We start from the raw sequence: 13,921 nt of genomic DNA on the forward strand, positions 1-13,921 counted from the left end.
TTGGATTCGATTTGCTAGTATTTTGTTGAGAATTTCTGAGTTCATGTTCATCAGGGATATTGGCCTCTATTCCTTTTTTTAGTGGAGTCTTTGTTTGCTTTTGGAATCAGGGGAATGCTGGCCTTGTATAATGAGTTTGGATGTTTTCCCTCCATTTCTATTTTTTTTTTTGGAAATAGTTTCAGAAGTCATATTTATGTCTTTAATCTATTTTGAATTTATTTTTGTGTATGGCATAAATAAGTGGTCCAGTTTCATTCATTTGCATGTAGGTGTCCAATACCAGCTTTTCCTAATACCATTTTTTGAAAAGTGTCTTTTTTCAATTGCATATTCTTGCCTCCTTTGTTGAAGATCAATTGACCATATAAGTGTGGTTTTATTTTTAGGCTTTCTCTTCTGTCCTATTGATCTATTTGTCTATTTTTGTGCCAGTACCATACTGTTTTGATTACTACAGTTTGTAATATATCTTGAAATCTGTGATTGTGATACCTCCAGTTTTGTTCTTCTTTTTCAAGATAGTTTTGGCAATTTGAGGTCTTTTATGGTTCCATACAAATTTTAGGATTATATGTTCTAATTTCATGAGAAATGCTGTTGGTATTTTGATAAGGATTGCATTAAATCTATAGATTGCTTTGGGTAGTATGTACACTTTAACAATATTTGTTCTCCCAATCCATGAGCATGGAATATCTTTCCATTCATTTGCGTCATCTTAAATTTCTTTCATCAGTGTTCTATAGTTTTCAGAGTACAGGTCTTTCATGTACTTGGTTAAGTTTATTCCTAGGTATTCGTGCAATTGTAAGTGGGATTGTTTTCTTAAATTCTCTTTCTGCTACTTCATTATTAGTGTATAGAAATGCAATGGATTTCTGTATATTGATTTTGTATCTTGTGACTTCACTGAATTCATCAGTTCTAGTAGTTTTTTGGGGGGGGTGTCTTTGGGTTTTCTATACATAGTCTCATGTCATCTGCAAATAGTGATAAGTTTTACTTCTTCCTTACTAATTTGGATGCCTTTTATTTCTTTTTCTTGTCTCATTGCTATGGCTAGGACTTCTAGTACTATGCTGAATAAAAGTGGTGAGAGTGGACATCCTTGTCTTGTTCCTGCTTTTATGGGAAAAGCTCTCAGGTTTTCCCCATTAAGTAAGATGTTAGCAGTGGGTTTTTCATATCTGACCTTTATTATGTTGAAGTATGCTCCCTCTAAACCTACTTTGTTGAAAGTTTTTTTTTTTTTTATCATGAATGATGTTGTACTTTGTCAGATGCTTTTTCTGCTCTACTGAAATGATCATATGGTTTTTATCCTTTCTCTTGTTGATGTGATGTATCACATAGATTGATTTGCAAACATTGAACCACACTTACATCCCAGGAGTAAATCCCACTTGATCATGAAAAAGGATTTTTTTAATGTTTTGGATTTGGTTTGCTAGTATTTTGTTGAAGATTTTTGCATCTATGGTCATCAGAGATATTGGCCGATAGTTCTTTTTTTTTTGTAGTGTCTTTATCTGTTTTTGGTATCAGAATAATCCTGGATGCATATAATGAATTTGGAAGCTTTCCCTTCTCTCCTATTTTTTCGGAATCGTTTGAGAGGAGTAGGGTAGGTATTAACTCTTCTTTAAATGTTTGCTAGAATTCACCTGTGAGGTCATCTGATTCTGAACTTTTTTTGTCAGGAGGGTTTTTTTGTGTTTTTTTTTGGTTTTTTTTGTTTTTTTGTTTTTTTTTTAACAGATGCAGTCGCATCGCTGGTAACTGGTATATTCAAATTTTCTATTTCTTTCTGATTCAGTTTTGTGGGTTGTATGTTTCTAGGAATTTATCCATTTCTTCTAGTTTGTCCAATTTGTTGGCATATAATTTTTCATAATATTCTCTTATAATCCTAATCCTTTGTATTTTTGTTGTGTTGATTCTTTTTTCTTTTCTTCCTCCCTTTCTTTCTTTTTTTCTTTCTCTCTCTCTCTCTCCTTCTTTCCTTCCTTCCTTCCTCCTCCTCTTCTCTCTTTCTCTTTCTTTCTTTCTCTCTCACTCTTTCCTTCCTTCCTTCCTTCCTCCTCTTTCTTTCTTTCCTCCCTCCCTCCCTTCCTTTCATCTTTGAAAAGATCAGCAAAATTGAGCCACCAGGTATCGCTGGATGGAATGTTCTGAATATATCTGTTAGATCCATCTGGTCCAATGTATCCTCCAAAGCCACTGTTTCATTGTTGCTGTTCTGTCTAGATGATCTATCTATTGATGTAAGTGGGGTATATCTTTTTGTATTACTCCCTTTATCATTAGAAGTGTCCTTCTACAGTCTTTGGTTTAAAGTCTATTTTGTCTAAGTATTGCTACCCTAGCTTTCTTTTCATTTCCATATGCATGACAAATGCTTTTCCATCCCTTCACCTTCAATCTGCATGTGCCTTTAAGTCTGAAATGAGTCTCTTGCAGGCAGCATGTCAATGGTTCTTGCTTGTTTATCCATCTGTCACCCTAGTTTTTTGATTGGAACATTTAGTCCATTTACATTCAAAGTAATTGATAAGTATGTACTTATTGCCATTTTGTTGCTTGTTTTATAGTTGTTTATTTTATTTTGTTAATCACCATACATTACATCATTAGTTTTTGATGTAGTGTTCCATGATTCATTGTTGGCATATAACACCCAGTGCTCCATTCAGTACGTGCCCTCTTTAATACCCATCACCAGGCTAACCCACCACGCTGTCCCCCTCCCCTCTAGAACCCTCAGTTTGTTTCTCAGAGTCCATAGTCTCTCATGGTTCGTCTCCCCCTCCGATTTCCCCCCCTTCATTTTTCCCTTTCTACTATCTTCTTCTTTTTTTTTAAACATATAATGTATTATTTGTTTCAGGGGTACAGGTCTGTGATTCAACAGTCTTACACAATTCACAGCACTCACCATAGCACATACCCTCCCCAATGTCCATCATTTTATAGTTGTTTTAGTAGTTCTTCTTTGTTCCTTTCTTCTCTTGCTCTCTTCTTTCATGGTTTGCTGGTTTTCTTTCTTTCTTTTTTTTCCATATCATACAATTTTTTATTTTTCCATAAGGACATGCATTATGATTTACAGCATAGAATAGAATCTTAGGAATCAAAATTTGTGCTTCAAAGAAATGCTACATTGGGACAGAAAGGATAGAAATTCATCAAAGTGGAAGCTTAGAATATTGGTTTCTATATTTGGTTCTTATGACATTCAAGAAGTATTTGCCCATTTATCTTAATCTGTACAAATCTTAATATACACAAATCTATACCCTTCTGATAAGAAGTGTTTGCTAAGATTTTCAAGGTCACTCCCATAGCTTACCTACTACATGTCCTTAAGAATTCTACAGAGGGGCATTTCTTCTTCTCAGATATAGAAAGCACAAGACTCCCCCAAATACTGGCTACTTTTAATGTTTTCTTAATGGCTACAACAGAGTTTGATGGTTAATTTTATGTGTCAACTTGATTGGACTAAGGGATGTCCAAATAGTAGTCAAACTTTATTTATGGATGTGTCTGTGAGGGTGTCCTTGGAAGAGGTTAACATTTGTGTTTGTTTATTTGTTTTATTTTGGGCTTTTTTTGGTTTTTAAATCTTTTTTGTGTGTGATTTTTTTTCAAATTTTTATTTAAATTCTACTTAGTTAACATATAATATAATATTGGTTTCAAGAGTAGAATTTAGTGATTCATCACTTACATACAACACGCAGTGCTAAACACAACAAGCATCTTCCTTAATACCCATCACCTATTTGCCTGCCTCTCCTCCATCAGTCCTCAGTTCTATATATTTAAGTCTCTTATGGTTTGATTCCCTTTCTTTTTTTCCCCCTTCCCCTATGTTTATCTGTTTTGTTTCTTAAATTCCACATATGAGTGAAATCATATTTTATTTGTCTTTCTCTGATTGGCTTATTTCACTTAGCATAACGCACTCTAGCTCCATCCATGTCATTGCAAATAACAAGATTTCATTCTTTTTGATGACCGAATAATATTCCATTGTGTATATATACACCATATCTTCTTTTCTTTTAAATTAACATATAATGTATTATTTGTTTCAGGGGTACAGGTCTTACACCATACTTCTTTATCCATTCATCAGTCGATGGACATTTGGGCTCTTTCCATGCTGGTTTTCTTTGGTTATATGCTTGGATTCATTTCTTTTTATTTTTTGCATATCTGTTACAGGTTTTTTATTTGTGATTACCATTAGGTTTATATATAACATCTTATGCATATAGCACATTATATTAAATTGATGGCCATTTAAGTTTGAACCCCGTCTTAAAGCACTAAGTTTTTACTCCTCTGCCACCTGTATTTTTGCTATATAGTTTCATACTTTTGTGAATTCCTTGACTGATTTTTATAGATATACTTAATTGTAGTGCTTTTGTGCATCCTACTTTTCTTACTCCTGTTTGTCTTTCTACTCATAGAATCCCCTTTAACATTTCTTGTAAGGCTGGTTATTGGTCATGAATTCCTTTAAATTTTGTTTGGGAAACTCATTATCTCTCCTTTTCTGAATGATAGCCTTGCTGGATAGAGAGTATGCTTGGTTGCAGTTTTTTGTGTTGTTGTTGTTGTTTTCGGCACTTTGAACATATATCATGCCACTCTTCTCTGGCCTGCCTAGTTTCTGCTTAAACATCAGTTGAGAGCCTTATGGGGTTTCCCTTGTATGTAACTGTTTTCTTTCTCTTGCTACTTTTTAAAAAAAAAAAGATTTATTTATTTATTTGAGAGCGAGAGAAAGAGAGAGAGAGAGAACGTGCACAGGAGGAGGGTCAAGGGAGAGAGAATCTTCAGCAGAGTTCCTGCTGAGCACAGCGGCCAACACAGGACTCATTCCCAGGGACCCCCCCACCCAAGATCATGATCTGAGTTGAAATCAAGAGTCAGACACTTACCTGACTGAGCCACCAAAGTACCCATCTCCAGCTGCTTTTAAAATTCTCTCTTTATCACTACTTTTTGCCATTTTAATTACTATGTGTCTTGGTATGGACTTGCTTGAGTTGGTTTTGTTGTGCCCTCTCTGTGCCTCCTGGGTCTGGATTTGTGTTTCCTTCCCCAGGGTTGGAAAGTTTTCAGCTGCTGTTTCTTCAAATAAATTTTCTTCCCTTTTTCTCTCTTCTCCTTCTGGGATCCTTTAATGTCAACATTATTACTTGATGGTGTCATTGAATTCCCTTAATCTATACTCATTATTAGTCTTTTTTCTTTCTCCTGTTCAACTAGATCTCTTTCCACTACTTTGTTCTCCAGGTCACTCATCCATTCTTCTGTTTCCTCTAGTCTACTATTTATTCCCTGTAGTGTATTTTAAATTCCAAGTATTGAGTTATTCATCTCTGATTGATCCTTTTTTTTTTTTTTTTAAGTAGGCTCCACACCCAGTGGAGGCTTGAACTCATGACCCTGGGATCAAGACCTGAGCTGAGGTCAAGAATCCAATACTTAACTGAACCACCCAGGCGCCCCTCTGATTGGTTCTTTTTTATGTTTTCTTTCTCTTTGTTGAGGGTCTTATTGAGATCCTCCACTCTTTTCTCAAGTCCATTGGGTATCTTTATTACCATTACTTTAAATTCTCTAACTGGCATATTACTTACCTCTGTTTTATTTAGCTCTCTTGCTGTGATTTTGTGCTCTTCTTTCATTTGGGACATATTCCTCTGTCACCTCATTTTGTCTAACTTTGTTTGTCTGTTTCTATGTGTTAGGAAACTCAGTTCCATCTCTTGCTCTTGGAAGAGGTGGGCTAATGAAGTGGAGGTCCTGTAGTGCCCTGCAGTGCAATGTCTCCTGTTCACCAACACCTGACACTTCAGGACTGTCTCCTATGTATTTTGTGTTCACCCTACTGTCGTGGCTGAGCCACATTTGCCTTCAGTTCAGTCATCTGCAATAGTTCTCCTTCCTGTTTGGGCAGGATTTGGTCCCTGTGTGGTTAATGGGCTACTCTGGAGCCACCTTTGGCTTGAGTTGGATCAGATTGGGTGTTCGCAAGAGCTGTAGTCACACAGAACTGCAAGGCTCTCTTCCTGTGTTGTCCCCTGAGAAGCTTTCTTTGGTGGGTGGGGCCTACAGTCAGACCAGATGTCTGCCCCCTGTCCACTTTTGGGGCCATAGTCAAACTGATGTATGTGGTTATCTTCCCCTCTCCCTGGGACAGGTGTCAGTTTGGAGTGGTGCTGGTCCCTATTGGGCTACTTGCACACTGCCAGGCATGGGGCACTGCTTTGGATGGATTCCTGCTGAGGGTATGTTGGATTGAGTGGGCCCACAGGAGAAAGCTGGGGTAGGGTCACTGTTAACATGCTAGGTGGAAAGAGTTCACACTGTGCAGGTTCCTGCAGGTGTCCATATATCTAGACTGGGCAGGGGGAAAGGCTGGTGCTTGCCAGCACTTTTTTTCTTGGAGGAGTCTCCCAATGGTCTCTGTCCCTCCTGCACATGTTCTAAAATTAGTAAATAAATCTTCCCATATATTGCAGGTATTTTTCAGATTGCCACTTCTCTGTTATATCTCAGCAGTGTTGTTATGCTGTCTCTTAAGGGCAGGACTCCATTTCCTGCTGCCCTCCTGCTCTCCCAGAGCCATGCCTGCTGCTTTCTAAGGTTCTGGGTGTTAAACCCCACTGATTTTAAGAACATGCAAAGTTAAGCCCCTCTGGTTTTCAAAGCCAAATATTATGGGGATACATCTTCCCAATGGGGATCCCCCATGCCTAGGATGCCTGGTGTGGGGTGTGCTCCTTTTTGATCTCTGTGCCTGTGGTGTCCCTCCTTCCCGCGGACAGTCTCATGAGTCAGTCTGGTTCCCAATCATGTCTCTACCCTTCCTACCTTTTTTGATGCGACCTCTTTTCTACATTTAGCTGTGGAGAGTCTGTTCTGCCAGTGTTCAGGTTATTTTCTGTATTGTTTTTTTTTTTTTTTTTTTAAGATTTTTTACTTATTTATCTGAGAGAGAGAATGGGAGACAGAGAGCATGAGAGGGGGAGGATCAGAGGTAGAAGCAGATTCCCCGCTGAGCAGGGAGTCCGATGCGGGACTCGATCCTGGGACTCCAGGATCATGACCTGAGCCGAAGGCAGTTGCTTAACCAACTGAGCCACCCAGGTGCCCCTATTTTCTGTATTGTTTATACTGATGTGGGTGTTATCTAGATGTATCCATGGGATGAGGTGAGTTTGGGATCCTCCTACTCTGCCATCTTCCCCAGATGTCCTACAAGTTTTATGGTTTTATATCTCACCAATTTGGCCCTTAATCCATTTTGAGTTTATTTTTGTTTGTGGTGTAAGAAAGTGGTCTAGTTTCATTCTTTTGCATGTAGCTGTCCAGTTTTCCCAGCAGCATTTTCTGAAGAGACTGTCTTTTCTCCATTATATATTCTTGCCTCCTGTGTCATAGATTAATTGACCATATAAGCATGAATTTATTTCTGGGCTCTGGAGTCTGTTTTATTGAACTATGTGTCTATTTTTGTACCAGTACCATACTGTTTTGATTACTACAGCCTTATAATATAACTTAAAATCTAAGGTTGTGATGCCTTCAGCTTTGTTTTTCTTTTTCAAGATTGCTTTGACTATTTGGGGTTGTTTGTGGTTCCATACATGTTTTAGGATTATTCTACTTCTGTGAAAGATGCTGTTGGTGTTCACTGAATGCTTTTTTTTTTTTTTAAGATTTTATTTATTTATTAGAGAGAGAATGAGAGAGAGAGAGCACATGAGAGGGAGGAGGGTCAGAGGGAGAAGCAAACTTCCTGCTGAGCAGGGAGCCCAATGCGGGACTCGATCCAGGGACTCCAGGATCATGACCTGAGCTGAAGGCAGTCGCTCAACCAACGGAGCCACCCAGGTGCCCTCACTGAATGCTTTTTAAGGAAAGAATGGGAGACACAAAAAAAGAATGTGGTCTTTTGATTACTCTCACAAGTGATTATTGAGTATATATATCATGCATATTTAAACCTCACAACAACTGTGTATGGTAGTTTTTATCATCCCCATTTCACAGATAAGGAAACTGAGGCTTAAAGAGATTAAGAAATTTTCCCAAATCTACACACCTGGTACATTCCAGAGCGCAAGGGTCCTGAAAGAGTTGAGCACTTCACTCTTCACTTTTAAAACATAATCTTAATACATCTTTCAAAAAGGATGCCTGGGTGGCTCAGCTGGTTAAGCGGCTGCCTTCAGCTCAGGTCATGATCCTGAGGTCCTGGGATTGAGTCCCGCATCGGGCTCCTTGCTCAGCAGGGAGCCTGCTTCTCCCTTGCCTGCCACTCTTGCTTGTGTTCTCTCTCTCTCTCTCTGATTAAAAAAAAATACATCTTTCAAAATTAATTTGTCTTTCTTCCTAAGGTTCAGTTGGAGTTGCCAAGATAATAGATTACCTGAGACAAGCAAGTAGTCAAAATTCTGAAGATAGTGGACTTGAGGAGCTATGGAACATACTTGATCCTGAAAAGGGAGACCTACATGTGGACCTGGAAATTTTTCGTGCCATCATGAAAGAATGGATGGCTTGCTGTAGAAACAAATGGTAATCATTGGGGTGCCTGTGTGGCACAGTCGGTTGAGTGTCTGACTCTTAGTTTCAGCTCAGGTCATGATCTCATGGTTATGAGATCGAGCCCCGTGTCCAGCTCTGCACTCAGTGCAGAGTCTGCTTGAGACTCCCTCCCCCTCTCCCTCTGCCCCTCCCCCCTGTTCTCAAGCCCATGAGCTCTCTCTCTCTCTCTCATAAATAAATCTTTTTAAAAAATGGTAATCATAGGGGCGCCTGGGTGGCTCAGTCCTTAAGCGTCTGCCTTCGGCTCAGGTCATGATCCCAGGGTCCTGGGATCGAGCCCCGCATCGGGCTCCCTGCTCCGCGGGAAGCCTGCTTCTCCCTCTCCCACTTCCCTGGCTTGTGTTCCCTCTCTCGCTGTGTCTCTCTCTGTCAAATAAATAAATAAAATCTTTAAAAAAAATGGTAATCATAGTCCCAGCAGGATGCATATTCAGGTTCTGTTTTAACAACTGACTACAATTAATGCTAATCACTGTTTTTGTGTGTGTATGTGTTGATGGAAGTACTATAATCCAGTGCTCCTCACACTTTAGCATGTACTGGAATCACCTGAACTATTTATCATACCTGATTGTTGCCCCCCAACCATGATTCAGCAGGTCTGGGGTGAAGCCTGATAATTTGCATTTCTAACATATTTCCAAGTGATAATGATGCTGAGGAGTGTATGTGTACACATGGGGGTGATAAGCATATTTTGAGAATGTATTATATTAATTATGTTAATCCTAATAACATCCATTTATTGTGCTTAGGGGCAGCACATATTATTATGTTCTCACAAAGAATTGAGCTGACATAGGAGTGAAGCAAATTATTGATAATGACCGGCAAATCTCCAAATGCATTTAAACACAGAGTGAGTGCCCTTTAGAGGTCAGTGAGGATAATTAGGGAGTGAATATAATTTGAAAGCCTAGGATAAAGAGAAGCTGAAGGGAAAAGGAAAAAAATGGAATTGGAAAAAGAAAAAGAAGGAGAAGAGTATGCATGATGTCAGGTGTGCCTGGGTGGATCCTGGAGAAATTTTACCTTCTTTCACAGGAAGCCTAATTTCTCTGGCTTTAATCAGCCACCGATCTCCAGCTATCAGCTTATATATACTAGGAATTTTCTTAAATAACACTGCAAGCCTAAAAAGTGACAAAACTTGCTAGATTTCACGTAGGGTTAGGATGTCTAGATGACTTAAGATGACCAAAATGTTGTTTGCTAAGAACGAGTTAATCACAAAAGCAAGATAAATACATAAAAATATCTAATTTTACTAGTAATCAAAGGAATACAAATAAAGACAACATACCAGTTTTAAAAGAATAACTCTACCCCATGTTGTCAGGGCAGGTGGAGAAATAAGCCTCCTTTCATACAGTGTTGCTGGTAGTGCAAGTTGGCATAGTTTTTTCAAGAACGATTTAGGAATATATATCAAACCCTTAAAAATATGTGATGTATTTGGGCTAGTCATGTAACTTCAAGAAGAATAACCAACCATATATGTAGGTTTATGACAGTGATAAATATAAGCAACTTACAAATTTTAAAATAGAGGGTCAGATTAATAAATTATAATACTTCCATTCACTAGAATCCTAAATAGTCACTCAAAATTATAATTAGATAAACATTTGAGAAGAGAAATATTCATATATATTTATTTCAAATATGACCATAAATACATATATGTATTATAAACCCATATTTATCAAGGAAAAATATGCATAAAGAAAGTTGGGAAGAATATATTCCAAAATGATTATCTTCCCATGATGGTTTCATCTTTCTGTTTTTTTCTTATGCATTTTCCCATTTTTCTAAAATACTTAGGTTTGTATAATAAAAGTATTAATAATTATTATAAAATGGTGTGAGAGCAAAAGAAAAAAACTCCAATTTTTATAAAAAAGAAAAATATGGGAGGAATAAGCACAAAATAGAACAGAAGCTCAAATGGTGATAGGTATATAGCTATCAATAGTGAAGTGGTGCGTGAATTATTCTGACAGACGTCGCACATTGAAACACAATGAGATGTTAGTACAGATCTAGAGAATTTTGTAGCTGTTCCAAAGAGATAGTCTAAGTATTTGGCATTTAGAAAGATTAAATAAAACTTAAAATCATAGTATAGAAACTCTTAAAAAGGAAATGGTTGAAACTTTAATATGTTTGAGGGTTAGAGCTAGAATTTGTGTGCTGGATAGTGAACTATATAGAGCCTTCCCCAAATTTCAGGAGTAAATGCTCAAAGTACAATTCATTTAGGTTCAACTTGGTTTTCCATGAGAAAGGAAAAATGATAGCACCATAAAAGTATTAGTTGTTCATGCCTTTTCCTTCCCAATTTTTCAAATCCCACAGTCTTGTTATCTCTGCAAACTTATTACGCCAAACTATGTTGACTTCCTAATCCCTTGAGACCTCCCGTCCCCAATCATAACTGCTGCACATCATTACCTGCCTACTTCTGCATGCACATTTTCTTTTTCAGGTTAGATTAAAAGTTAATGGAAGATAGAGGTAATGCCTTAATTCTCTTTTCTATTCCCTATCTAAGCACAATGTCGAACTCCAAATAGTTGCTGAATGAATAGATAGTTTTAAAATTCAGAAAGAAATACCTGAATAGAGAAGTTACAGAGCACATCTGAAAAATTAGCCGAGCTTTGGGCTGGCAAAGAATCCTAGCTCATGGATTTTGTTTGGTTGCAGGGAAAGAATGCATGGTGGATCAGGTGGCACCGATGATTCTGTTTTTGAACAGGACAGCATAAAATCAAGTAGAGCAAGTATGCATGTGTTTCTTCCTGTTTGTTCTGCCACTTTCTTGTGGTTTGGAGAAATGGATTTTTCATAAAACACTCTTGTATGTGTTTCAGTTAAGATGACCACAGATAAAACAGAATGTACGTCATGGAGCTTCGAGGCTTTGGGTGGAGATATGTCTAAAGGAGTCTTGTAAGCATTCTTACTTGTAATGCTTTCTCAAGTACCTCTTATTTCTTTTTCTCATTTATTTCATAGGTCTACATGTTTTACTTACGATAAAGCCACTCAGCTTTGTGTATGTGTGTGTGTGTGGGGGGGGGGGGCTAACCAATCTTTTATTTAACTCTTGACTATTCTATCCCAATTGTATTAGAACTAATTTCACTAGGAGCACAATTTATATAAGACTAGTATCATATAAATTAACATTTCCTCACTAATAAAACCCTTCTCCTACATTAACTTCATGTGCTTTCCATGGAAAACAAGTTCCATTTGAAGTAAAATTATGACATTGACCTTAAGCTCTTTGGGTGATTGTTTTTAAAGCACCTCTTTAATAGATACTTTTAGATATGAATGACAAAGGCTGTTTTCTGCTAAAGGTGTGTAAGTTTTAGATATCAAGGAGAGGCAATTCTCTCTCTCCCTTATGTTCTCTTTGCTACTTTAGGTTTGCCCACGCAAAAATGTGTGGTAGGAACCATGTACCCAAGCTGTGCTAAGCACTGGGATAAGATGGCAAAGAGGAAGAGAAGGCCTGGGGCTCCATAAAACATGCGGTCTAGACTCTCAAAGGGCCTGGGCTCTAATGTCAGGATCAAGGGTGACAAAAACATTAACACACTGTAGAAAATATTACGAAAGATGAATACTAAACTGTGAGCTACAGGCTGCAAACATAAGTCTCTAGGAATTGTTTCCTAGTTAAAGGCCTATTAAAACCTGCCAAGATCCCTTGGCTGAAAGAGTAACAATGTGTCAGTTTATTTCAGAAGCGCTCATGACCCGGGCAGAAATGGAAACTTTTCATAGGTGGAGGCAAGTGTTAGAAGCCAAGTGGAAAAGAATTAACAAAGCTGTGGCAGCTGAATTCACTGCTGGCCGATGCTGAATATTTGGCAATTTTGGAAAAATCTCTGCTACCGTAACAATGCTTGAATAAATATTTATTATATAAATGGACTACACTTACTAGGATCGAAAGGGATAAAGTAGAAAGTTGCACAGTGATATATGCTTTATTTTGATCAGGAGGGTTTGGAGATGTTGAAGATGATTCTCATTCATTCTTTCACCCACAGAGAAGTTTCTGATTTGATTACCTATGTAGCAGACCTGCATTTTCACAAGCAGAAACTGGAGGAGGAAAATAATAAGTTTAAATCGGCATTAGAAACCTTGGAAGAAGCTAACTGCCAATTATCAGAGGATTGTACTGAGTTACGCCATCAGATAAAAAGGTGACTCATAGAGAAGGGTACAGTGTGCTGGGAGCTTTCCCTTCTTAAAAAATCTGTTTTTTAAATTGGGTTATAATTCACATGGCATAAAAATTTACCCTTTTAAGGGGCACAATTCAGTGTTTTTTTACTGTATTTGCAAGGTTGTGCAGCCAATTATCATGATCCAATTCATCACTCCTGAAAGGAAACCCATAGCTGTTAAGTGTCACTCCCCATTTCCCTTCCCCTCAGCCCCTGACAACCACTAATCTGCTTTCTGTCTCTATGGATTTACCTGTTCTGGCCATTTCACATAAATGGAATCATACAATATGTGACCTTTGTGTCTGGTTTCTTTTACTTAGCATCATGTTGTCAAGGTTCCATGTAGCATATATGGAACTACTTCGTTCCTTTTTGTGGCTGAATAATATTCCATTGTATGGACATACAGTTTTGTTTATCCATTCTTCAGAGAATGGATATTTGGGGGTATTTTCACTTTTTGGCTATTACAAATACTCCTGCTATGAACGTTTGTATACAAATTTCTGTGTGAACATTAGGCTTTTAGTTCTCCTTCGTATATACCTAGAAGTGAAATTGCCGTGTAGTGACTTAGAGTTAGAATCTTGAAGAACGGCCAAATTGTTTCCAAAGCAGCTGTACTATTTTAGATTTTTGCTAGCAATGTTTGGCAGTTCTTTTCTAGCAATGATATTCTTTATGTCATTCAAAGCAGTGTTGTCTATTTAAGACCAATATACCTATTGACCAAGTGTGGATCTCTCCAGAGCATTCTGTGGTTCAGTTGGACTCTTACTCTATGCAAATTCCCATGCTAAGTACAGTTGACCCTTGAATAACAGATTTGATCTGCACGGGTCCACTTACACATGAATTTTCTTCAATACAGTACAATACTATAAATGTATTTTTTCTTCCTTATGATTTTCTTAATATTTTATTTTCTCTAGCTTACTTTATTGCAAGAATACAGTATATAATACATATAACATAGAAAATATGTGTTAATCAACTATTGCTGTTATTGATAAGGTTTCCAG

At 37.7% G+C, this 13,921-nt stretch overlaps 1 protein-coding gene across 1 annotated transcript in view; it reads left to right on the forward strand.

The window, feature by feature from the left end:
* IRAG2 (inositol 1,4,5-triphosphate receptor associated 2) overlaps window positions 1–13,921 on the forward strand; it is a 119,810-nt gene that overhangs the window by 20,803 nt on the left and 85,086 nt on the right. Inside the window, 4 exon segments of the mRNA XM_078075774.1 lie at window positions 8,430–8,610; window positions 11,353–11,429; window positions 11,520–11,598; window positions 12,714–12,872. Of these exon segments, the coding sequence (XP_077931900.1) occupies window positions 8,430–8,610; window positions 11,353–11,429; window positions 11,520–11,598; window positions 12,714–12,872 (496 nt within the window).

Source organism: Halichoerus grypus, chromosome 6 (assembly GCF_964656455.1).
Source record: "Halichoerus grypus chromosome 6, mHalGry1.hap1.1, whole genome shotgun sequence".
In the NCBI taxonomy this organism is placed as follows: Eukaryota; Metazoa; Chordata; class Mammalia; order Carnivora; family Phocidae; genus Halichoerus; species Halichoerus grypus.